At 38.8% G+C, this 23,976-nt stretch overlaps 1 protein-coding gene across 1 annotated transcript; it reads right to left on the minus strand.

Moving 5' to 3' along the window:
• alg13 (ALG13 UDP-N-acetylglucosaminyltransferase subunit) lies at positions 1 to 18,795 on the minus strand. Its single transcript, XM_066714627.1, has 23 exons — positions 18,548 to 18,795; positions 18,181 to 18,264; positions 16,068 to 16,118; positions 15,911 to 15,957; positions 14,373 to 14,445; positions 13,281 to 13,362; positions 12,745 to 12,907; positions 12,317 to 12,389; positions 11,938 to 12,046; positions 11,559 to 11,623; positions 11,184 to 11,284; positions 10,950 to 11,068; positions 8,544 to 8,790; positions 7,478 to 7,591; positions 7,008 to 7,155; positions 6,228 to 6,360; positions 3,663 to 3,718; positions 3,480 to 3,551; positions 1,984 to 2,215; positions 1,579 to 1,710; positions 1,143 to 1,183; positions 571 to 736; positions 1 to 272 (listed from the first exon to the last, which is right to left on the minus strand). The coding sequence occupies exons 1-23, from the start codon at positions 18,665 to 18,667 to the stop codon at positions 19 to 21; spliced, it is 2,682 nt and encodes an 893-aa protein (XP_066570724.1). The 5' UTR covers positions 18,668 to 18,795; the 3' UTR covers positions 1 to 18.
• Between the last annotated feature and the right edge of the window lie 5,181 nt (positions 18,796 to 23,976).

Below are 23,976 nucleotides of genomic sequence, written 5' to 3' on the forward strand. Positions count from 1 at the left end.
ATTCCTTTTATGGGTGAGTTACATACTCTGGGGGACATAATGTGCCGCTGGGGTGGTAGGGGTGATGTACCCGACCTGGTGAGCAGAGGTCGGGCACAGGGTACCGTGGATGCGCGGCTGGCTGATGGGAGGCCAGGGGGTCACATAGTGGTATGCAGGAACCACAGGAACATAAGGCTCATACGCCTGGAGAGGTTGCTGGCTGCATTGTTCAGGTATTACAGGGTAGTATACCGTTCCATGTGGGGCTGGAGAGGGATCCATGGTAGTGCCTTTATAAAGAAAGGAAGACAAAATGGTATTAACAGATGAGAAATGTCTCAGTCTAATTTTAATCACAAAAAGAATAGTCTCATTAGCAGCACCAACATCCTGATCTGCCGTCCATAACTTTAGATCAATACAATGAAGCAAAGCGAACGTCTCCTTGCTGAACCATTCGAATACCATTGCTATAGTGATGGATAATCAGCTCCCAATAGTTAAATCAAATTAACCCAGTTCGAAATCACACAAAGGGGGCTCTCAGGATTTTGCTCAGCAGTGCAATTGAAACCTCACCACTCTCACCGTTGGTAGGAGTTTCTCCCCGTTGCTCAGCTGCCCGGCCACCTTCGCCGTAAGTCTGCTCAGAGAGGCCGGAGGCACCAGAGTAGGGCTGGTACTGCTCCATGCTGGGCTGCTGGTACAGCTGCTGCATCTGCACCATGGAGTTCCAGCAGCTCTGGTGGTACCACTGGCAGACACAAACAGGATACCCTCACACAACTATGCTGGACTGTATTCCTAATTAACAGTTACAGGAGCTCCATTTTCATTGTAATGACTGATGCCTCTTACTTAACTGTATTTTTGCACTTTGTTTTACACTTATGTTGTAAGTCGCCCTGGATAAGGGCGTCTGCCAAGAAATAAAAATAATAATAAAATTTAAAAATTTTGAATACAGAGTTCAATCCCATTGTAAAAGCTTATTTTGGCTTGGAATTGCAGAAATGGTACAGCTGCACCAACTCATTCTGGAGAAGGCCTTTAACAAATTCATAAAGCTTTGGAGAGAAAATGTATATGCAATTTGTGACAAAAAAGGAATAGCCTCTGCTTCTACATTCAAACATTTATAAAAAGATTGGACTACTTACCTGTATTCCTAAATTAAAGTAATACTGGAGAACCTTGTAATCTAAAAAAACAAAATACAATAAAGTACATTTAAAATCTACCCCATGTAAATATAAAATAGATTTTTTAGCTGACCGCATTTTACACACCTCAGATCTGAGAAAGGAATGCCTTCAGCAATTTATTTCCAAAGATTATTTCCTCCCCATTACATGCTGAATGCCAATGTATAATGTCATATTCACACTGAAAATGCATTGTGACTTCAATAAGAGGGAATCACTCAAAAACAAAGTCAATTTTGGGCAGTAGGTGCAATGAAAGGCTTGAATTATGGTGTAGCGTACAAATAAACAAGTTATCCACTAAAAACAAATGTATAACCTTTAATATATAGGAAATCTCACTGAAAGTATTAAAAATCAAAAATATTTATTACAAGCAGGTCCTGCTTACCTCTGGGCAGGTCATTCCCACTGGGGTCATAGGAGTAGGGTGGGGGAGGGGGAGCACTTAGTGGCTCTCCCATCTCATTGACAAACACCGGGGCACTTGGTGGGTATGGTAGTGACAGGGAAGACAACACAACTGCAGGCAAGAAAAATATCTGGTCAGTGAAGGTAGTGTCTCTCGTACAAATGTAATATTGGTCCAGCACAGTGCCAAACCTGTAGCTATCCTACTGCTCAGTGCATGCCAGGCAAAACAGGAGTTTTCACACACTGTTCAGAATACCAGCTACTACTTTATACTCTGCATGGCTTCTGTGTGGTATTTCGCTTGTTCAAGATTCCTTAATTGGTCAAACGTTCTGGCAGTGCTGTATGTCTAATACTTTGTTCCGTGATGAAAGGTGCTCACATGGAAAAATGTATTGTTTCATATATAAATCAAACCAAATAAAAATTTCTGTGGAAATACCAGGTCTTCCAATGGAATGGGGTGACACTACAACCGGATGGATAACGGACTGTGTTGGAGGCACAGAGGAGACTGGGCTCTGCGATGTCCCTGTCGAACTTGTGGTGAAGACCGTGGCTGCAGCAGCATTGACCCCAGGAGAGGAGGAGATCACCGCAGAGTTGACAACCACCTAGATACAAGGACAGGGCTTTGGTGCAAGCGTTTCTGCAAATGCAGACACTTATCTTCCCAAAAATGTTAGGAATTAAAAATAGTGGGACATGTTGTAAAGTGTAGTCAGAAACGGCAGCTATACAAGGCGGAAATGGACGGCCTGCTGGAGCTCTCTCCCCCCGCCTTTATGGAAAACTACTGGGAGGACACCGGTCTGCCCTGGCAAACCAACACAAATTCAACTCATCTGGCAGATGTATTTCAGGAAAACACAACATAGTGCATTACATTGTGACTGAGTGGATGTCAAACAGGGGGCGCTGGGATTTAGGAAGAGAGAGTGCAATTTTGACTACAAGGATACAGACCTGCTTTGAGAAACAGCTTAGGAACTCTGACCTGGACTGGACACGGACCATGAAAGCATTCAACAAACCCCCCCTTTCCCCTGCAAGGATTATGACCACGAGATGAACAGAGCTAGGGACACAGAATTGGTGTTAGGAAGCTTTGCTGTATTTTGATAGCCATTCAGAAGGCTCCTTTCTTGTGACTCTGGGCAGCCTGCCAAGCCAGAGCGGTGCATCTGCAACCTGTGACCCCAATGCCTGGACACAAACACCCCACACCATCTCACAATATGGAGAGCTGTCTCTGGATGGAAAGCATTTCAAATTGTGGATGCCAAAAAAAAAAAAAAAAGTAAAACAATAGGAACTCTCCATTTAGCTTGATAATGTGCATATTAAGCGATTCTTATTCTGATCAGCTCGACCCATTTAATCATTAAAAGAACAAAAACAAAATCGGTCACTTACAAGGCAAAAAAAAAAAGTTTTTTTCCATCTTTTCCTCAGACTTTCCTTCACTTCGCCTGGTATGATAGCTCCGAGACAGTTCTCATCACACAACACATGCTCCCAACTTGCTATCTGGTGTGTGGGTGCACTCGGTGCCTCACTGATCCCGGCTGCCAAATGGCACAATAAATCGCAAGAGATACAACAGGTGTTGATCTTTACATTTTCATTAAAATCTGTTTTCTGCTAAGTTTTGAAAATTGCTTCTCCTTCCCCAGACAAGCATCTTAAATACAGCTACCAAATGTACCACATACAAGACACGCATAATGCTGGTTTATGAATACTAAGAAACTGATACAAACTAAGCAAAGCACAGAACAATACTCAAAAGGAATAACGAATTGCATTGTGAAGAGAAAAAAGGGCAAACTGATTTACTCTTCTCGGCTGGGAAAGGTTATGTAAAACGATAGATACCTGCTGAGAGTAACTGTATGTAGCAACACCCTCTGGTGGTGATCCAGCACAGGACCCTCCTTCTTGAATGGACTGTAAAAATAGTATACAAATCCTTTTAAACCACCGTCAGATTACAGCACAAACTAAATGTAAACATCCAACCTTTCTGTCCCAATACACATTGTCACAACCAAAACTTACCAAATTAGTGGTGGACTCCGCGGCAGCATACACTGATGGACTTTGGTAACCAGGTTCTAAAAAAGAAAAGCAAACTGAACAAACGCTATTCACTATATAGCCTACATTTTAATGTGCTCTTCACATATAACTTTCTGTATTTTCCTCACCCTCTATACAGGGAATAAGTCATATTAGATTGTTTTAGAAATTATTCATTTTAGTTTTAAGATTTTTAATCCTGTAAAAAGTGTAAAAGTCTTCTGGATAGAACGATAGGATGTAACTGGAAAAAAATGAACCATTAACTTCAAACAGCAGCAAGGCAAGAAGGAGAATTGGGAAGATAAATATCATGTATGATATGGTGCAACTGACAAAAGCTTGAAACAGAACACAGCAGCAGTTTAATTGATTTCAAGTCAGACAGTGGGTTCTGAACAGTATATCATGTAATAAATCCACTGTATACATATGCATGAGATACTCGAGCTGCATCCTTCAAAATTATGTAATTTTACAGAACAGGTGCCATAATTAGGGTTGCTTAAAATTAGTCAATTTGATTTTATCAGGCATTGCAGATGCATGCTTTAGAAAACTGTGTGAAAGCCTAAAGCATGCATTTACAGTACCATTCATACATTTTTAAAAGCTACATTTGATTAGGAGAGGTGTCCGAGCAATAAATCTGAAATGACAAGGATAATGATCGTAAAAAATAAAAATGTAAAATATAAAAAGCATGGAGATCATTCTATGAATCACCTGCCCAGTCACTAAACCCATGACTGGACTAAACACAGTAATAATATCTGCATGTAATTATGCAAGAGATACATTGATAATGACAACCAGACTTACAATAAAGAAACCCATGAATTGCATTTTTATCCTGATGCATAGAGGATAAACTGCCCTTTAGATCACCCAATAACCACAAGTAATCAGGAAGTTCCATATTTCCATTTATTCAATTCAGCTCCCCTGTTGGATAAACATTTAGCTTTCGTGTGCCAAATCAGGGTCAAACAGTAGCTAATAAGTAAATTATTTTTAATAACTTGTTAATTTCTCCAATTACCACAGTTAAGCAACAGATTGCTTCTCTCTGAATTAACTATTATCACTTGGTGAAGGGAAGGAGGTGACAATTAATCTGGTTAAATAAATGTAAACATGGCTACAGAAGTAACAGCCACATTTAACCCCTGATAAACCCAATAGCAAGCAGCGATTTAATGGATTACACATGCTGTACTCGCCTGGGGCTGTGTAAATATAATCTTCTGGATATTCACCTGAAAAGACAATGGAATGCATTGAAGAACTCAACATTACAGCAGACAAGTTTGATCAATTTAAATCTTCCTTTCAGCATACACATTGTTAATCAGGAATTGAAAATAGTGTTCTCTTATTTTATAAATCTATACAGCAATTTTAAATTGTTATTTTCAATGGTTTATTCCAATTGTGTTAAAACATAATTTACCCAATGGAGAGAATAGTATGGTAAAGGTGACAAAAAGGTTCTGGGGTAACATGAGGGTAAAGGAAAAATAGAGTCACTCTTTATTATGCGTGTTATTTAAGCAGATATTTTGTACATAGTTTAATTAAAAAGTGAGTTTTAGAGCATTATAAATATGTATCCCCCTAGGGACAGATTTCTAAAATATGGGAAACTTGAAACACAGTTGTGATTAATAAATATGCATATTTGTTATAGCATATCAAGGAATAAAATTATGGTTAAACTAGGAAAAAAAAAAAGTTAACTTTCCCACATACTTTACAAGTCTGTGCCTAGGTGCTACATCACAAAATTGCTATAAGCTGGCAGTGCACAGTGCTGACATGCTCATTTGAATAATGCATTTATATGGAATAATTTGTAACTGAATCTTGATGCAAAAAAGAAAAACATCTGCAGCCTTAGAACTGGTGAAAAAGCACAAAACGTGCTCCAGAATACGAGAATGATTTAAGCATTAGTAAAATCCTGACGTCAGTCCAACATATTATGAATGTATACAAATATGAATCAATTGAGGGAATAAAGATGTATGGAATGAAATGACATCCAAAGCTCAGAAGACTTTTAGAAGCCATATGGTTTTAATTGGCCTTTATGTTAGAGCGATCAACAAAAAAAATTATTACTTTCGTTTTTTATCACTTTACCCATTACCCATTCAGTTTACTGCAGCTCAATGACCTGGGGAATTTGGGACACAGGCAATATTTTCAAAATGCACATCTCACATGATGTCAGCTTTTGTGCTAGAATGATGGATTACAGTACAGATTCAGATCTTACCAGTACGATTTACTGTATGGTGTTTGAGTTTCCGCATAGATTTGCCATGAGCACTTGCTTCTCAATGTCTTAGAGATCCATTTAGCCTTTATGTTTAGTCATTTCTTTTGTTCACCACACACACAAAACACAAATGTGGATGGCCATAATTAGGCACATCAGACCAGTTTTGCTGGATGGAGATTCCAAAAGCTTTTGTTGCCTTTTCAGCTTATACAAGTAGAACTGATAGAGCATATGGATAGAACATGTCTTACACTCACCACTGTTGCTCCGTTCCTCCATGTCTTCCTCAGATGAAGTCATAGCCTGTTTCCCTGATGGAATGGGGCTGGGTCCCCTCTGAACCCAGAACGTAGCAGGAGTTGGCACAATCGGATTAGTGACTGCTTGTCCCTGGAAAGAGAATATACATTTAGATGTTCACATAGACTTGTAAACATATTTAGGTGGTTATTTTTGAAGGATGAATATCCCCATGACACTTTCTCTAAAGAGGAATAATGTTGTCAATTGTGATCTAGTTAGTTATATGGCACAAAAATCTCTTTACCTAGTGAAAAGTGAAATGGTACATAAAATTGAACATTTTATGCCGATGAATGTGAAACAGTAGTAGGGTATTTGTTTGGTAACATTTTATTTAGCATGTTGAAGGCTTTGCATTTCGTGTGTAAAATTAGAGAAAAGCTTTTAATACTATTATTCATAATTTGACCATGGATGGGTATCAATGCCAGATGCATAAAAGACATTCAGACACACTATGATTTGTCCCCTAATTAATGGGAACGTGCAGCTTGTCATGTGGTAGTCTCATTTATCATACATTTTATGGAAGGAATTAGCTCTACAGATTCCAATATCACAGGAGACAGGTTTGAGTTCACTTCTTGGTGGCAAGCGATTTATACTCAAACTTCCTAAAATATCAATATCATAGAGATTCTGTTAGATATGATTTACACAGTCTGGATTTAAATGAAGTGTTACGCGATAATTTATGGATACCTCTGCAGAACCAGTAGAACTTGAGGACTTACTGGCAGGGGTGGGAAGGCCGTTTCATCCCCCTCTTCAATCTCATAGAAAGTAATAGTTCCTTCCATTCCCTGAGGTTCCTCCCCATTTTCAGGTACAAAGCTAAACTGGCATTCTTTGTTGACACAGTGCATCTGTCGTCGACTTCGGCTGCAGGAGCTCAAAAAACACGTATCCACTTTAGCGGATTATAGAACGAAAAAGTACAATCTAACAGCCACAACTGTTTACATATGCACTTTTAAATAACCTGTTCTAAATTTTTCACTTCACTAAATCCAGTAAAAAATGTATAAGGCTCATGCTTATCCAGAATTATGATGGACTACAGACTGATCAATATTCCTGTTTAAGTGATCAAAGGAGTAGTCTCACGGATATTTTGTTAAAGTGAAAATATGGACTTTACTTTCAAAATTATAAACTGTTGCTCTTCTGGTAGAAATGCCGTTGAAACCCATTTTCCAATTACCGTGATCTGTAGGAGTAATTGTCAAAGCTCTGATAACATCGCTTGCCTGGGTTGGAGTAGTATGTTACCTCAGGCCCAACCAAGTGGTGTCTATTTATGAAGCGTGCTGAATTTCTGATTAAAACAGAGAAACAGGTATAAGAGTGCAAGCCGTAAACAGTCTTTTATACAGATGTTCAGAAGTTAATAAAATAATCATTCATTGTACATCCCCAGCTCATTGGGACACACTATTAAAAGCAAATTTGCATTCTATAGGTACGGTCTGGTATTTGACATGACTGAAAACATTGTTTTGCATGCCTTTTAATAAGTGTGCCATCTGTACATTTTGTCGTCATCTCATTTATAATTTTCTGCCGAGGCCATTTGGCATGTATGAAGTGAAGGTAAAGTTTGACAACTACAGCAAACCAATTTGGAAAAGACTCTCCAGATATCTTAATTTGTTATCCTATGTGATGAACAAAATGCAAATTATTGCTACTGGGAATGATCAATTTGACAAACTTTAAATCTTTTTCCAGAAATTAATTTTTTTTACAGCAGCATTAGAGATCTCCAAATCAAGAGAACCCCCACCCCCCAATTTTTTTCAGTCTGCCTGATATGCCTAATGATTGACCACAAGGGATAATTGATTGCAACATTAATTGTTATCATTATAGGAGGAAAACAAGCCCAGGGGTAAATCAGATCACATATTAGCATAAATGACTTGACATAAATGCTCCGAAACAGTTTTCCCGTAAAAAATATTAAAATTCTAAAGCAATTTCATAATGTGACCTTCTAACACAAAAAAAGTCAGTAATGAATAAGAAAATTATGAAGCACTACATGGGTCATTTGTCCAATAAGATGCTTCAATAAACATATGGGAAGAAAAGACTATAGGAAACTAGTTGAAAACTTATAAACAGAGGAAAGACCTGAAGTACAAAAGGAAATGGCTCATTTAGAATTGAAAAAAAATGACTTTACACTGCAGATCCCAAAGGTATTCATGACTTAAAATGAATTAGATTGTATTCAGGATAAGGCCACTTCTAGACTGTATACTCACCTAGGTGGTCCATAGCCTCTCCCAGGCCTCTGGTTGGGGGGGTGAGGGCGATACTGGTCATAGGCGGCCAGGCCAGGGGGGCCAGGGGGGCCAGGGGGGTTGTGGAGGGGGGGGGACCTGCCAGAGGGAAGACTGTGCTGGAGACGTGGGGGAAGACCTGGCTGTCCCCGGCTGTACGCCACTGCCATGAACATCTCCTTCCCACGGGCTTTCTTATAGAACCGCCTTCGGCCTCTCATCTCATGATCTGAGTTTTGAAAACAACAAAGTCATTTTTTTGTGTGTCTATTGTTCAGTTAGTGAATATGCCATCATCAGTTTTTTCAATTTGTAATGGGCTTTAGTATCACCTACAATTCCTCCGAGTGACACTGGTGCGATCTGAAATTTCGATCGATCATAAACCGATGACTTACAAAACCTGCCTGGCCCGTACAGTTTGCTTTCCTCAAAGTATTAAGAATGATTCCATTAAGATTTAATGATACATTTATCCAAAAAGACAAAATCCCAAGTTATGAGCACATATTGTCCATGTCCATAATGCCATGACTGGTTTCCCATCACATTCTAGCACCTATCAAATGATGTACTATTTTCAAATCTAGTAATTAAGCTGAATGTTAACCCTTTTAATATATTTCTTAAATATTTACTTGTTTTTGCCCATTAGTAAATACTCAAAGCAAATAACACAAAATGAACTAACCATGTGTAAAAATGTGTGTTGTCATTTAATTTCAGCTGTGTACAGTGGCCCTGAAGTACAAAACACAAACAAAAAGTGCAGCACAAACTCTCTCATATCAACAGCACAAGCAAGCAAACTCATACACACATCCATTGTGCTGTGGGTTTGAGTTTGCTTGCTTGTGCTGTGGATAGAACTTGGTTTGTGTTGCACTTTGCGTTTTGCACTTCAGGGCCACCATACTGTGCGATGTCTTTATAGAAGACTTCTCAAACTTTCAGCACAACACAATGAATGGAAAAAGAAACAATGGAATTCCATTCAAATGTATCCCCAGTCCATCTATTGCAATCTTTGCTTAAACATACAATTTAATTTCCAATTGACTTATTGATTGGAAGACAGAATTGTATAAGCAGGGTATTCCTTCTTGCCAAATCAAATTCTCCAGGGGTTTCATTAAATTAAAAAAAAAATCAGAATTGTCACAGTGGAATATACACTGATCAGCCATAACATTATGACCACTGACAGGTGCAATGAATAACACTGAAAATCTCATTATCATGGCACCTGTCAGTGGGTGGGATATATTAGGCAGCAAGTGAACATTTTGTCCTCAAAGTTGATGTGTTAGAAGCAGGAAAAATGGGCAAGTGTAAGGATCTGAGAGACTTTGACAAGGGCCAAATTGTGATGGCTAGACGACTGGGTCAGAGCATCTCCAAAACTGCAGCCCTTGTGGGGTGTTCCCGGTCTGCAGTGGTCAGTACCTATCAAAAGTGGTCCAAGGAAGGAAAAGCGGTGAACCGGCAACAGGATCATGGGCTGCCAAGGCTCATTGATGCACGTGGGGAGCGAAGGCTGGCCCATGTGGTCCAATCCAACAGACGAGCTACTGTAGCTCAAATTGCTGAAAAAGTGAATGCTGGTTCTGATAGAAAGGTGTCAGAACACACAGTGCATCGCAGTTTGTTGCGTATGGGGCTGCGTAGCCACAGACCAGTCAGGGTGCCTATGCTGACCCGTCCACTGCCGAAAGCGCCTACAATGGGTACGTGAGCATGAGAACTGGACCATGGAGCAATGGAAGAAGGTGGCCTGGTCTGATGAATCATGAGTTCAAGGTGTCGACTTGGCCTCCAAATTCCCCAGCTCTCAATCCAATCGAGCATCTGTGGGATGTGCTGGACAAACAAGTCCGATCCATGGAGGCCCCACCTCGCAACTTACAGGACTTAAAGGATCTGCTGCTAACATCTTGGTGCCAGATACCACAGCACACCTTCAGAGGTCTAGTGGAGTCCATGCCTCAACAGGTCAGGGCTGTTTTGGGACCTACACAATATTAGGCAGGTGGTCATAATGTTATAGCTGATCGGTGTATTTTGTATTAAACCTACGTGGGTAGGTTTTCTCACAGAAATAATGTTCTCTCTGACTGTCTGTATATTGTTGAATAATGTATCCACAGGACTGGTGTGTTGTTCTGATGTGGGCAGTCCAGGAGTTGCCTTCACATTGCTTATGTGACAGGACAAGCTCTCTACATCTTTTCCTTTCTTTATTCCTGCTGCCAATCCAATTACTACATGGTTGCAGTGATGTCATACAACCCTGTCCTCTAGTTTTAGATTTATAAAGGATAAACAGTTTCAGTAATACAGTCTGGCATTGTAGAAGGCAGCCTGTTTTAACACTGTCGAAAAACAGACCTAGCTCAGGAGCGTACTGGTCAGTGATCCGGTTGTAGGTTCCTCCTTTCCTATTTGGTGTGATGTTCCATGCAGGCACTGGGTTGACAGGCTTCAGGTTGGTTAGGGACACCAGGTGTCTAGAAGGAGAGAAGTCAAGACAACCCACATATTCTAGACCATGTTTCATTAGTGCTCAGTGCTAGTAAATCAGCAGTGCATTAAATGTACTATTATGATTTTCCAGTTCCTCACTTTTCTCCAAGTTCTTCTATAAATACGGTCACAGCACTAGTGTGATGTCCAACCTCCTGGATAAAAGCATTGTAGTACTTCCCACCTGGTTCCAAACGTACCTTAAATAGAGCAGATCGCATTACTAATCCAAACAGCCTCTGCACCCATCAGAACCACAAAGGGAAAACACACACATTTAACATGATCAAAATGTAATAAATTATATCAGAGAAGTAATTAAAGGTCAAATCAAAGTTTCAAAAAGTATGATTTATTGATTGAACAGTTAACCTAGGGAAATGCATGTCTAAAAACATTTATACTCCAGTCATTATATTTCACAAAATCAGAGCTAAAAGCAGTTCTACAGAGGAGAAAGTAACAAAACAGTACCTGGCACTTGTCACCTAGGAAGTACTGCCTCCCAGCAAACACCATGTAGTCCGTTTTCTGAAGTTCTGTATTAGAGTTGTGTGGGACAATCATAAGTGATCTCTCAGGTAAACATTTTTTTTTTTGCCTTACTTGACTTAACCAAGGCTTATTTAATGCAATGAATATTGCTGAACCCATTTTGTTTTAAATAATTTATACAAAATGTAATTTAAAAAATCTCATTCTAGTGCACAGAAGAGGCCACGTTTTAAATAGACCCAGTTATGAATGCAAATATTTAATAAATAACACAAGTGCTTAAGTTAGATAAGCAAGACAAATTCAGTTCATGCACCGAAGGAGACTCTAGTTTGACAAATGTGTAAAACAAAAATACCTTTTCTGCCATCGTGCCAGACGTCAAACTCAACATTACGATACATCTCTGGGTCCAAAGACTTAAGCACTTTGTATGGGAAGGAAACCTTTGGCGGTGCATCTGATGCCTAAAAGATTAAGTGGAACTAAACAGAAAGCCTTTGTACAGCGTTATACACAGAGTGGACAAAATACATTGAGGAGAAAGGTCCAGAGAGCACCATGTTCACACACAATCATAAGAGATTGTAGATGCTTGCTTCTATATACCATCAAGTCACACATTGCTGACAAAGCAGAAGACATGTTTTGTGGATAAAGAACTAATAAGAGTTTCAGTTCGACTTGTATTTAGGAGGTTTGGCATGGTCCCAAGAAGTACTGAAAATCATTCTCACCTTGTATTCTTCTAGCCCAAGTTTTATTTTATCCTCGGAGCGATTTTGTCCACTAACGTCCCAGTCCTCCTTGCTGTAGATTCAGAGAGAGCATAATGAAACACTACCAGAATGACAGCTGCTGCTTATTAAAATCACAATTAATATGAAAGAAATACATGTTCAGTTGCATTTTATGTCAATAATATTCAATTGTTGGATGTACATAGTTTTTAAAAAGGAATACATCTTCCATTACAAATGGGGAATGTGAACTTCACTACTCGAGAGAGCAGTTTTTGGTAATGTTTTAGTATGGTAATTAGCACCACCTTGTGAACTGTTAACACACTGCTTGTAAGGAAGGGTTTACAACTTACTCTTATAATATCTACAGCATAGCAAAAAGCCCAACACCATTGAGGCCTTACTTGTTCTCTGCAGTGCACTTGCGGCCCTTGTCCTCGGCGATGTCATAGATGGCATCTTCACTGCCCACCGAGGTGCTGTTTCGGTACCTGCGGCCTCCGCTGTGGAACGCTTCCAGAGCTGCGTGGATCTCGACCTCCTCAATCCCAAAAACCCTACTGTACAGCAGCTCATACAGGACAGCTTAGAGATGGAATTCAAGCCACTTAACACTCTTAAAATGGGTGTGAGAAATAATGTATCTGACAATTATATAAATGCTAAATCTGAAAGTCAACATATTTAGTATGATTAACACAAAAAAAGATTTCAAACAAACCAGCATACAATAGTCTCCAATATTTCTACTAGCACTTGAACATGAGCTAGACATGCTACCAGGACTGCAGTTTCCATCATGTAACAAGAGACATCAGAATGGAACAGCTGTGCATATAATGTACATACTACACATGTATATTGTACAGAACGAGAATACAGTTGGAGCATAGCCAGTGTTCGTAAACAGGTATGCAAATTTAACATAACAATTTTAAATAAAATTTGAAATACTAACCTTGACACAATGCCGCATCAATGGGATAGTGTTTTGAGTAAACGACATCATAGTGGCCATTATTAGAACAGCAGAGTAAAATCTGGAGTGAAAAAGAATTGTACATCTACAGACTCCAGAGACATTTGTGCATTTTATTTCATTCCACCTTAGTATAAGCTTCTTGACCTGCCCACACACTCAACTGAACTATATTGTCCTTTAGGTTGTGTACTGCTACATAGTAACATGTAGTAAAAGTGCTAAACAGTATAATCTTGCAGTGCCAAGGGAATTCAAAGCGGATGATAAATGTGAAAGCCCTATAGAACCACACAGCTTGTGATTACAATGTTTTTGTATGTACTAGCCTACACATTTACAAAGAAAATACAGTGTGTATTAACAGTGTTAGATTGTTTTCTTTTTGATTTGCTGTAGGTATATCACAAGGTTTATAGCAGTAAGCTGCAAACCAAAATACATTATATAGCACAAACAGGGCATCTCGGTTCACTTTGCAAGACCACATCAAGAGATTAATGTCATCCCTAACTAACATTTCAGTTTACAATTGATGCCATGTGTAGTTTTTAAAGCAATGTCTCCACCTGCTGTTTCAAAGCTATGTTTAGCAGAATTAAGCTTAAGTGGGTGTCCAAACCTACATGGGCTATTGAATGAAGCAGGGATAAAAATAACCCCCTTCCTAAATGGAGAGTTCGTCATGATCAGAAATAAAATTTAAGATTAATTTTCAGAAGAATAACCATCTCTTTGTACTACCTTCTAGCAGAGCAGGGGTCCACTGCAAAGGATTGGTCAAATCAAAATCAATTCCTCAAGAGATATGGAATTGGAATTAACATTGTCGTAAAAATCTGTTCTGAATTACATGATATAACCGACCAACTTTACCCATTTCACAGCAACATTGTGCCGATTGTTTCTTTTCCATTTATAGTGTCAAGTGTCTATACTAATTGATATATTAAGAACAGCTACATAAAAAAAATACATACATCTCTGGATTTGAACAAAGGAACAGACCTCAACCCAGCCTTAAAACTATTTTGGAAACATGTATATCTTAAAATTTTAAAACTTCATTACTTTTTCCTGGTAGTCGTTTTCTGCAATCTCAGTAGGCGATTTCCCAGGATACTTATAAATGATGAACCGGCGCCTCCAAACAAAGAAAGAAACAGCAATTTCTTAATCCATACACACAGATGCTTTAAAAGAAGATATGTATCCATCACTTGGGCAATAACAAACTTGTAATTAAATACTATTATCATAATTATTTAATACTGTATCAAATATACAGTACTGTGCAACAGTTTTAGGCAGGTGTGAAAAAATGCTGTAAAGTAAGAATGCTTTCAAAAATAGACATGTTAATAGATTATATTTAACCTCCACCATGCTTCACTGTTGCCTGCAGATACTCATTCATGTACCGCTCTCCAGTCCTTCGGTGAACAAACTGCCTTCTGCTACAGCCAAATATTTCAAATGTTGACTCATCAATCCAGAGCACCTGCTGCCATTTTTCTGCACGCCAGTTCCTGTGTTTTCATGCATAGTTGAGTCGCTTGGCGTTGTTGCCATGTTGGAGGTATGGCTTTTTGGCCGCAAGTCTTCCATGAAGGCCAATTCTGACCAGACTTCTCCGGACAGTAGATGGGTGTACCAGGGTCCCACTGTTTTCTGTCAATTCTGAGCTGACGGCACTGCTGGACATCTTCCGATTGTGAAGGGAAGTAAGCATGATGTGTCTTTCATCTGCTGCAGTAAGTTTCCTTGGCTGACCACTGCGTCTACGGTCCTCAACGTTGCCCGTTTCTTTGTGCTTCTTCAAAAGAGTTTGGACAGCACATCTGGAAACCCCTGTCTGCCTTGAAATGTCTGCCTGGGAGAGACCTTGCTGATGCAGTAGAACTACCTTGTGTCTTGTTGCTGTGCTCAGTCTTGCCATGGTGTATGACTTTTGACAGTAAACTGTCTTCAGCAGCCTCACCTTGTTAGCTGAGTTTGGCTGTTCCTCACCCAGTTCTATTCCTCTTACACAGCTGTTTCTGTTTCAGTTAATGATTGTGTTTCAACCTACATATTGATGATGATCATTAGCACCTGTTTGGTATAATTGTTTAATCATACACGTGACTATATGCCTACAAAATCCCTGACTGTGCAAGTGTACCTAGAAGAATTGATGCTGTTTTGAAGGCAAAGGGTGGTCACACCAAATATGGATTTGATGTAGATTTTTCTTCTGTTCACTCACTTTGGATTTAGTTAATTGATAATCCATTAACATGTAAGAATGCTTTCAAAAAGCATTTTCACACCTGCCTAAAACATTTGCACAGTACTGTATATTCAAAAGCTTACCAATTAAAATATTGATTACTAAAAAGTTCTCATAATACCATGTTGCATTTACATGGCACACAAACACCAGAATGCATTAAGCCACATGACAAATATGACATTATATAACATTGGTTCCCATTGTCTCATAGGATATTCCAGATAGCACTGGCAATTATCATTGACTTCATATTTATTCCTCCCAATTAATGTATTGACTTTTGATAATGATGCAGCTGACATTAAATAGGACTTCAAAATGTAGAGGAACTTACTTATACAACAGAGAAAGTGCTTTAATTTCAACTTGTCCAGCAGTCTCCTATAATTTAAAAACAAGACAAACTCAAAAACCACATGACAGTAGTTAGGAAACCAGAGCACAAATCCAAATCATTTTAACCGTAACTTTGAGGCCATGAGGTGACATACCTTTGGATCTTCCAGACGTTCTAAATACTTCTCAAAAGACCCTTCAACAAACTGCAAAAGAGAATATTTAATTCATTTCCAAGGCAACCGATGAGATTTGAAGATTAAATGTACAATATCATGATATAAACACATCAAAACATGTCCTCGCTGAAAGCTTTATGTACCACCTAAACAATACCCTACTCTGACTGGGATCCATTCCCACCATTGGTCAATGAAAGTGGTTACAACAAACCCTGATATACACTCACCTAAAGGATTATTAGGAACACCATACTAATACTGTGTTTGACCCCCTTTCGCCTTCAGAACTGCCTTAATTCTACGTGGCATTGATTCAACAAGGTGCTGAAAGCATTCTTTAGAAATGTTGGCCCATATTGATAGGATAGCATCTTGCAGTTGATGGAGATTTGTGGGATGCACATCCAGGGCACGAAGCTCCCGTTCCACCACATCCCAAAGATGCTCTATTGGGTTGAGATCTGGTGACTGTGGGGGCCAGTTTAGTACAGTGAACTCATTGTCATGTTCAAGAAACCAATTTGAAATGATTCGACCTTTGTGACATGGTGCATTATCCTGCTGGAAGTAGCCATCAGAGGATGGGTACATGGTGGTCATAAAGGGATGGACATGGTCAGAAACAATGCTCAGGTAGGCCGTGGCATTTAAACGATGCCCAATTGGCACTAAGGGGCCTAAAGTGTGCCAAGAAAACATCCCCCACACCATTACACCACCACCACCAGCCTGCACAGTGGTAACAAGGCATGATGGATCCATGTTCTCATTCTGTTTACGCCAAATTCTGACTCTACCATCTGAATGTCTCAAGAGAAATGGAGACTCATCAGACCAGGCAACATTTTTCCAGTCTTCAACTGTCCAATTTTGGTGAGCTTGTGCAAATTGTAGCCTCTTTTTCCTATTTGTAGTGGAGATGAGTGGGACCCGGTGGGGTCTTCTGCTGTTGTAGCCCATCCGCCTCAAGGTTGTACGTGTTGTGGCTTCACAAATGCTTTTCTGCATACCTCGGTTGTAACGAGTGGTTATTTCAGTCAAAGTTGCTCTTCTATCAGCTTGAATCAGTCGGCCCATTCTCCTCTGACCTCTAGCATCAACAAGGCATTTTCGCCCACAGGACTGCCGCATACTGGATGTTTTTCCCTTTTCACACCATTCTTTGTAAACCCTAGAAATGGTTGTGCGTGAAAATCCCAGTAACTGAGCAGATTGTGAAATACTCAGACCGGCCCGTCTGGCACCAACAACCATGCCACGCTCAAAATTGCTTAAATCACCTTTCTTTCCCATTCAGACATTCAGTTTGGAGTTCAGGAGATTGTCTTGACCAGGACCACACCCCTAAATGCATTGAAGCAACTGCCATGTGATTGGTTGGTTAGATAATTGCATTCATGAGAAATTGAACAGGTGTTCCTAATAATCCTTTAGGTGAGTGTATATATACCTGCATCCCTTCTAATAAATGTATTTACTCTCCAGTTGCATTACTTGAGAGGCTTATCAACAGTGGAACTAAGCTGCTGTATAATTCAAATAGTCTTCTGTATGTTTCTTAGTACTGCTGAGCATTAGTCCTCCAATGTGCTTCATCTAAGTAACAAGACTTACAGGCTCTATTTAGCAGGTGCTGAGATTATATAGGACATGCCCCATATGACATAAAAAGTGCTGTATGGGTCAGACATTTCAGATTTAAATGGATATAGATGTTTTATTAAGAATTTCAATTTCAAAATGCTTGTATATCTATTATATGCAGAGGTTTGTCATTTTATGCAAAGATTCCCTGCTTTTCAAATGAATATTTTGATACACAAAATATCTGACTTTAAAAATTAATTCACCTCACAGCATAATGTTCCTCACACTTTTGCATGACGATTGTATCCTGTCATTATATGATTTAGAGCACCAACTTAGGCCACTGGCAAAAGCAATTACTAAAAAAAAGAAAATATATATATATATATCTTAGTTTAAATATCCAGTTTTGCATAGACGGGCCAAAAGGAACATCAGAGTATCTACAGATACTGCTTCGACATGGCAAACTCTCTTGCACGGTTACAAATCAACTTACAGGCTCAAAGTTGCACCTGTTTGCCCTCATGAAGTTGACACTGGCTTTTCTGATATTCTGGTGGTAATTCTGGGAATAATAGAGCTGGGGGAAGAAAGGAACAGCAAACCAAAACGTTAATGAAATAGTGATTTATAATAAACTTGTAGGCTTCTTTTCATTTTTAAAAATTTTCAGTAACAATGTCACTACCTAATGTCGTAAATTAACGATTTTACAAAATAACTACTACGAGTTTGTACTTCGCAATATTTTAAACATTGCTTTGAAAGCTCTCACCTGTTCATTTCAGCACTGGAAGTGTTGTTTTTTAAACTACGTTGTACAGTTGCATATATATTTGTAAATATTGCAAGTGCAATCTTACCTGCTCTGAAACGGCTCTGAAAAGACAAGATGCGTCCCTTGCTATCATTTTTCTATACAGCCCGATACTAGCGAGGTATTCATCCATGCTTACAAAATACTTCTTCAAGCCTTTCTGCATTTTAACGAAAATAATCCACAGATAAAGTAATGCTTCATATCTCTCCGTGCGGTGCCGAAGAGAAGACGAAGGTCGAAAGTTTCCTTTCGGGGGATGAAGGCCGAAAGCGGTGGTTCAAATGGGACCTAATTGCAAAAGCAATCCCAGCTGAGCAGCGACAAGGGTTTGCTTAATTTTAGCATTGTTTTCCGTTAAAAAAACAGCAATGGCCACGCAATGGCCAATGAATTGACCAATTCAAGAGGTAAATGCGCAATCTAATCTAAACAGCACTTGTAGTAGTTTAGTATCAAAATGCAATACATAACTTGCTAATTATTATAGATAATTTGCTCCTTGATGTTTGAATTAAATGCTTTTGTTTGTACTTAGGTGTTTGTTATTTTTTAGTTTTGCTTGGTTTATGTACACTATAACATTTAATTATTAACATGTAGGCTTTTCTGTTGTTTTAATACTACAACATTTGTATATTAACGCATAACGTTTAGTTATTTTCATTCTAGAAATTTCCTTATACAGAATTGCATTGTTAAAATACATCTATTTTTTAAAATATGTGTTGGTTTAATTTTAATTACATCATTAGTAATTTACTAAATATAGGACTGTCCTTCCCATATGTGGGCATGGTCTCTGCTTATTCTAATAATAACTGAGTGGTATAGTTTAATAGAATACTTAATTGACTTAATCATTCATATATTTTTACATTGTCTGTTATGAGTTGAAGGCTCTGTCTCATTTGGTATCCATATTCAATTACATATTTGGGAGCTTCAATTAAATAAAGAACTTAATGAAATGACAACTGGTCCTGAGATGAGAAAACTCCTCTATGGATGGCAGATTGTTATAGGAGAAAATACATCTTTGGGGGTCCACAGCTTAATGCCTAGGACTAATGTCTGCCTACCTTCCAGGCAATATAGTTGTTACAGCAAAATTGTGCTCAGGTACTGGTCTTACAATGCTGGGCATCTCCTGCCAGACAAATGCAATTGTGCATGTGCATGTCCATGGCACACCAGCGGCACTTTGGGCTAGAAAAACAGAGAGTCTTCAGCCATAATGTTAAGGCTAAGACAGAGGGGACACCTCTTACATATGCTGGAAGATCATTCCGCAGTTTTGGGGCCCTATAACTGAATGATCTACCACCTGCGGTTTTCTTGTGTATTTTAGAGACGACTTGTAACCGGCTTCCTGGAATCTCAATGGCCGACCTGGAGTGTATTCGATAAGGAGATCTTTTAAGTAGGGAAATGCCAGTCCCTTCAGTGATTTAAATGTTAATAAGAGAACTTTGAAATCTATCCTGTAGCGCATGGGGAGCCAGTGAAGAGAAGCTAATACTGAAGTGATGTATTTTTGTTTTAGTTAAGAGCATTTTGATCTAACTGAAGTGTAGAAATAGCTCTGAGCTACCTGACAGAATGGCATTCCAGTAATCCAATCTAGATGTAACAAATGTGTGCATCAATTTCTGAGTGTCATGTAATGAGAGGAATTGTCTTAATTTAGCAATGTTTCTAAGCTGGAGTAAGGAGGTTCTCGACACATTCTGAACATGTGATTCCAATGATTATGATCACAAATGACACCCAGGTTTTGTGCCATCTCCTTAGCGGTGAAATTAAAGTTATCATTACTCTAACTTGTTACTTGTCAGTTTATGATGAATATTTTGATTTTTGGCCCCTAAAATTAGGACTTCTGTCTTATCAGAATTAAGCATAAGAAAATGACTTGTCATCCAAGTTTTAAGCTCGGACAGAGAGCAGATTAGTATTTGTACGTCTATGGTATTGTTAGGATTTACTGAGAAATATAATTGTGTGTCTTCTGCGTAGCTGAGAAAGGTTACATTATGTTGTCAAATGATATCACCTAAAGGGAGCATGTACATTGAAAAAAGTGTAGGTCTGAGGACTGAGCCCTGTGGTACTCTGTACTTAACCTCAGTTAAATGTTGCTATTTTAAAGGATTTGGGAACAGATCCTGAGGATAAAGAGGCATTAATAATATTGTGTATTAGGTGAATAATGAATGGCAGAGATTGCTTAAGCAATTTAGTGGGTATAGGGTCTAGTGCGCAGGTTGTGGTTTTCATTTAAGTAATTAAGGAGACTAGTTTCTGATGATTTACTGTGTTAAACGAGTCCAAGATACGCAAGGACTGAGAAGGACTGCTCACATTGGCTATAGTATTTATGTAAGTTTCCAATTCTATCTGTTTTCTAATTCCAGTGATTTTGCTATTGAAATTATCCATAGTCGTTGCAGGTGAATTGGGAGGGATGGTGTCGGAAGGCTCTGTCTGATTATTGAGTGTCGATTTTGTGTTAAAAAGCAAGCGCAAGTTATTCTTATGTGTATGTTAAATTTGAGTAGTAGGTAGACTTAGCAGATGATAGGGCCATGTGGAAGACCTCTAATTTTGTATTTTTCCATATATATTCATATATACATTATATTTTAAGTGAGCGAGCGTTCCTTTGGTTTAATTACTCTGGTCCTTAATGGAGTTACTGTATCTAAAGCAGTGCTTAGTGTATTATTGAAGTTATTTAATAATTAATGTACAGATAATGTTTTGATAATGCCAGTAGCAGGCAACAGAGTAGTACATTTAATAATAGCAGTAGGATTTACACAACAATATTTTATGTTCCTCTCCTGTGTGTCTGCAGCTCAGATGTAATAAGGCAGTGGTCAGAAATCATCTGGTTTTGAGGTGATATTATTAAGTTATGAATCTCTACCTCATGGGTAATAACTAGATCTAGTGTGTAAATGAAGAGGAGGTACAAAATCACCTGGGCCAGATGGTATATTTCCATGAAGTAATGCATGAGAAAGACCTAGGAGTCTACATGGACTTCTCACTTTCTCCATCCAAACAATGTGGGGAAGCAATAAAAAGGCAAACACAATGCTAGGGTATATTGTGAAAAGTGTAGAATTTAAAACAAGAGAAATAATGTTAAGACTGTACAATACACTAGACCTCATCTGGATACTGTGTGCAGTTCTGGGCTCCACACTTCAAGAAAGATATCGCTGCTCTAGAGGCAGTTCAGAGGAGAGCAACCAGACTTATTCCAGGTCTGAAGGGAAAGTCATACTGAGAGACTGAGGAACTGAACCTTTTCACCTGGAACAGAGGAGGCTACGTGGGGACTTGATCCAAGTCTTCAAAATCATGAAGGGCATCGACCACATCAAACCAGAGGAGCTTTTCCAGATCAGCAGGGACACGCGCACCCGGGGATACAAATGGCAATTGGGCTTCAAGGCATCCAAGCTTTCTGTTCAGCGGTGGACTCTGGACACTTGGCTGCACTGCCTTCAGATCTGTTGTGTCACAGTCCTGACTGACTACCTTCTACAAAGCTGCTTTCTTGTTGATGCAGGATTGTCTTGCCCAGTATTCTTCACACCAGGCCCTGAGATCTGAGCTCTGAGACAGAGGATAAACCCAAACAAATGTTACCATAAATCTCATCAGATTTTCACAAGACAATGTTCTTTCATTCACTCCAATGCATATCCCAAACTGACAACACGCTTCCTAAAAGATGTCAGCATCCGTTATTAACTTCCGATCCAGAATAGTGTCACCCAAGGACAGCTCAAAGATGACACCAAAAACTGCTACATTTTGCAATAGCTAGCTTGAACAGTGAGTTGAAGTAAGAAAAACTGTAAGTATTATATAAATGACTCAGTAATAAATGTGTAACTGATATACATTTGGTTCCTTATGCAATTTTATACCTAACTTAAAACCCCTACTGTTTAAAATAATGAAAAATGTCTGATTTAGGAAATTATTACTTAAATTAAGGGATCAATTAAGTAATAGAGAGCTCACTCGCAATCAGTATCAGGATCACTACTGTAACTGAGTAAAGTGAATTCTCCTGTCAAAGTATTTTTTGCTGTTGAGTGAAATTATTTCTACTTTGGTCTTAATATGAGTCACTCAGAGAACATGATTACAGTTCATGCTGGGGTGAAATGTTTACTGACCATTTATGTGTACTGTATTTTACCAATAAGCAAAACATGGACAGAGAGCATGTACTCAGGGTTGTCATGTCATATTGATGCTCATGGCCAGGCGTGGCTCGTTCATATGGGCAGGTGGGGAAAAACATAGTTCTTTCTCATAAACTCATAATCCAAATCAATACAACATAAATTAAGTTGTAATAAATATTACCCGGTTTCTGTACAATCAATTAATCAAATTAAACAACAAGTGTCGATATTTCAGAGTTAAAATCAGTTTTTGTGCAATATTGGGGCAGGGAATCTCAGCGCCAGAGGCAGGTTTATTATGGTGCCTTGTGGTCAAATATGGAAAGTGCTTTCTAAAGTGTCCGTATAGTACCTGTTGCATTAGAATATTCCAGTGCTTGCCCAATTGGTACCCTGAATGCCAATCCCATGTAACATACTTATAACAGCTTTTATATCTAGGAGTTGGAAATAGTAATTCAGACTTGCAGTCATTCAGTCAGTGAGTTAGCTCTGCATGGCCAAGATCACTACATAAACTTTCATTCATAAACTTTGCAGAATTCTGAAAACAACAGCTATACTGTTTAAAATGACCTCCAGTAAAGACAGGACACTATAGGTCACCATTTGTAAGGTCATTAATTTAACAAAGTAATGAATTCAGTAAACCATGCATGCTATGTTAATCTCACCAGTCTTAATAACATGTGCATTTTTAAACGGTCTCAATATTTATTTGTTATGTTGAATTATTGAAGTAAAAAGACATTGGCTAAGGTTTTATATTTCTCCTACATTATATTTATCCTGACTCAATGTCTTGCTTCACTAGATATCTAGATGTCCCTGATGACACTGTAACAATAATTCCTTTCAAAAATACAGCCTCTACATAGGACTTTACCTGTGGCACAATCTATTACTGGCAGAGGGGGTGTTTTAGGCAACATAGTGTGTGTGCATGTGTGATAGAGATAATAATAATAATAAAAGGTAGCAGAAATAATTTGCTTTATTAATTTCCAAAAATGACCACATCTTAATAATCCAGTTGATTAGTAAAATGCCTGATTATATTAGAATCCTAAATTCACAATTGCCCGGGCTATTCTACAACAGCTTTACTTCATGTAGGTTACCAAATAGGGAAAGATCAGCCTATCCATTTGCTGGGAACTACAGTTCATCTGTGCTCAGTGATGCTTCAGCCACTGATATATTCAGCCCCTGTCACGTTGCTTCTTCAGCTTCCTCCCATACCGGCTCAAGATGCGCATGC

The sequence above is a fragment of the Amia ocellicauda genome, chromosome 10 (assembly GCF_036373705.1).
Source record: "Amia ocellicauda isolate fAmiCal2 chromosome 10, fAmiCal2.hap1, whole genome shotgun sequence".
NCBI lineage: Eukaryota > Metazoa > Chordata > Actinopteri > Amiiformes > Amiidae > Amia > Amia ocellicauda.

What these genes read in the sequence shown, in the direction of transcription:
- alg13 (XM_066714627.1), bottom strand. Translation starts at nt 18,667, where the DNA reads ATGCAGAAAGGCTTGAAGAAGTATTTTGTAAGCATGGATGAATACCTC. An exon ending in TTGGGCTAGAAGAATACAAG is followed by an intron (nt 12,047 to 12,316) that starts GTGAGAATGATT and finishes TTAATCTTTTAG; the next exon opens with GCATCAGATGCACCGCCAAA. An exon ending in ATAGAAGAACTTGGAGAAAA is followed by an intron (nt 11,069 to 11,183) that starts GTGAGGAACTGG and finishes CTCTCCTTCTAG; the next exon opens with ACACCTGGTGTCCCTAACCA.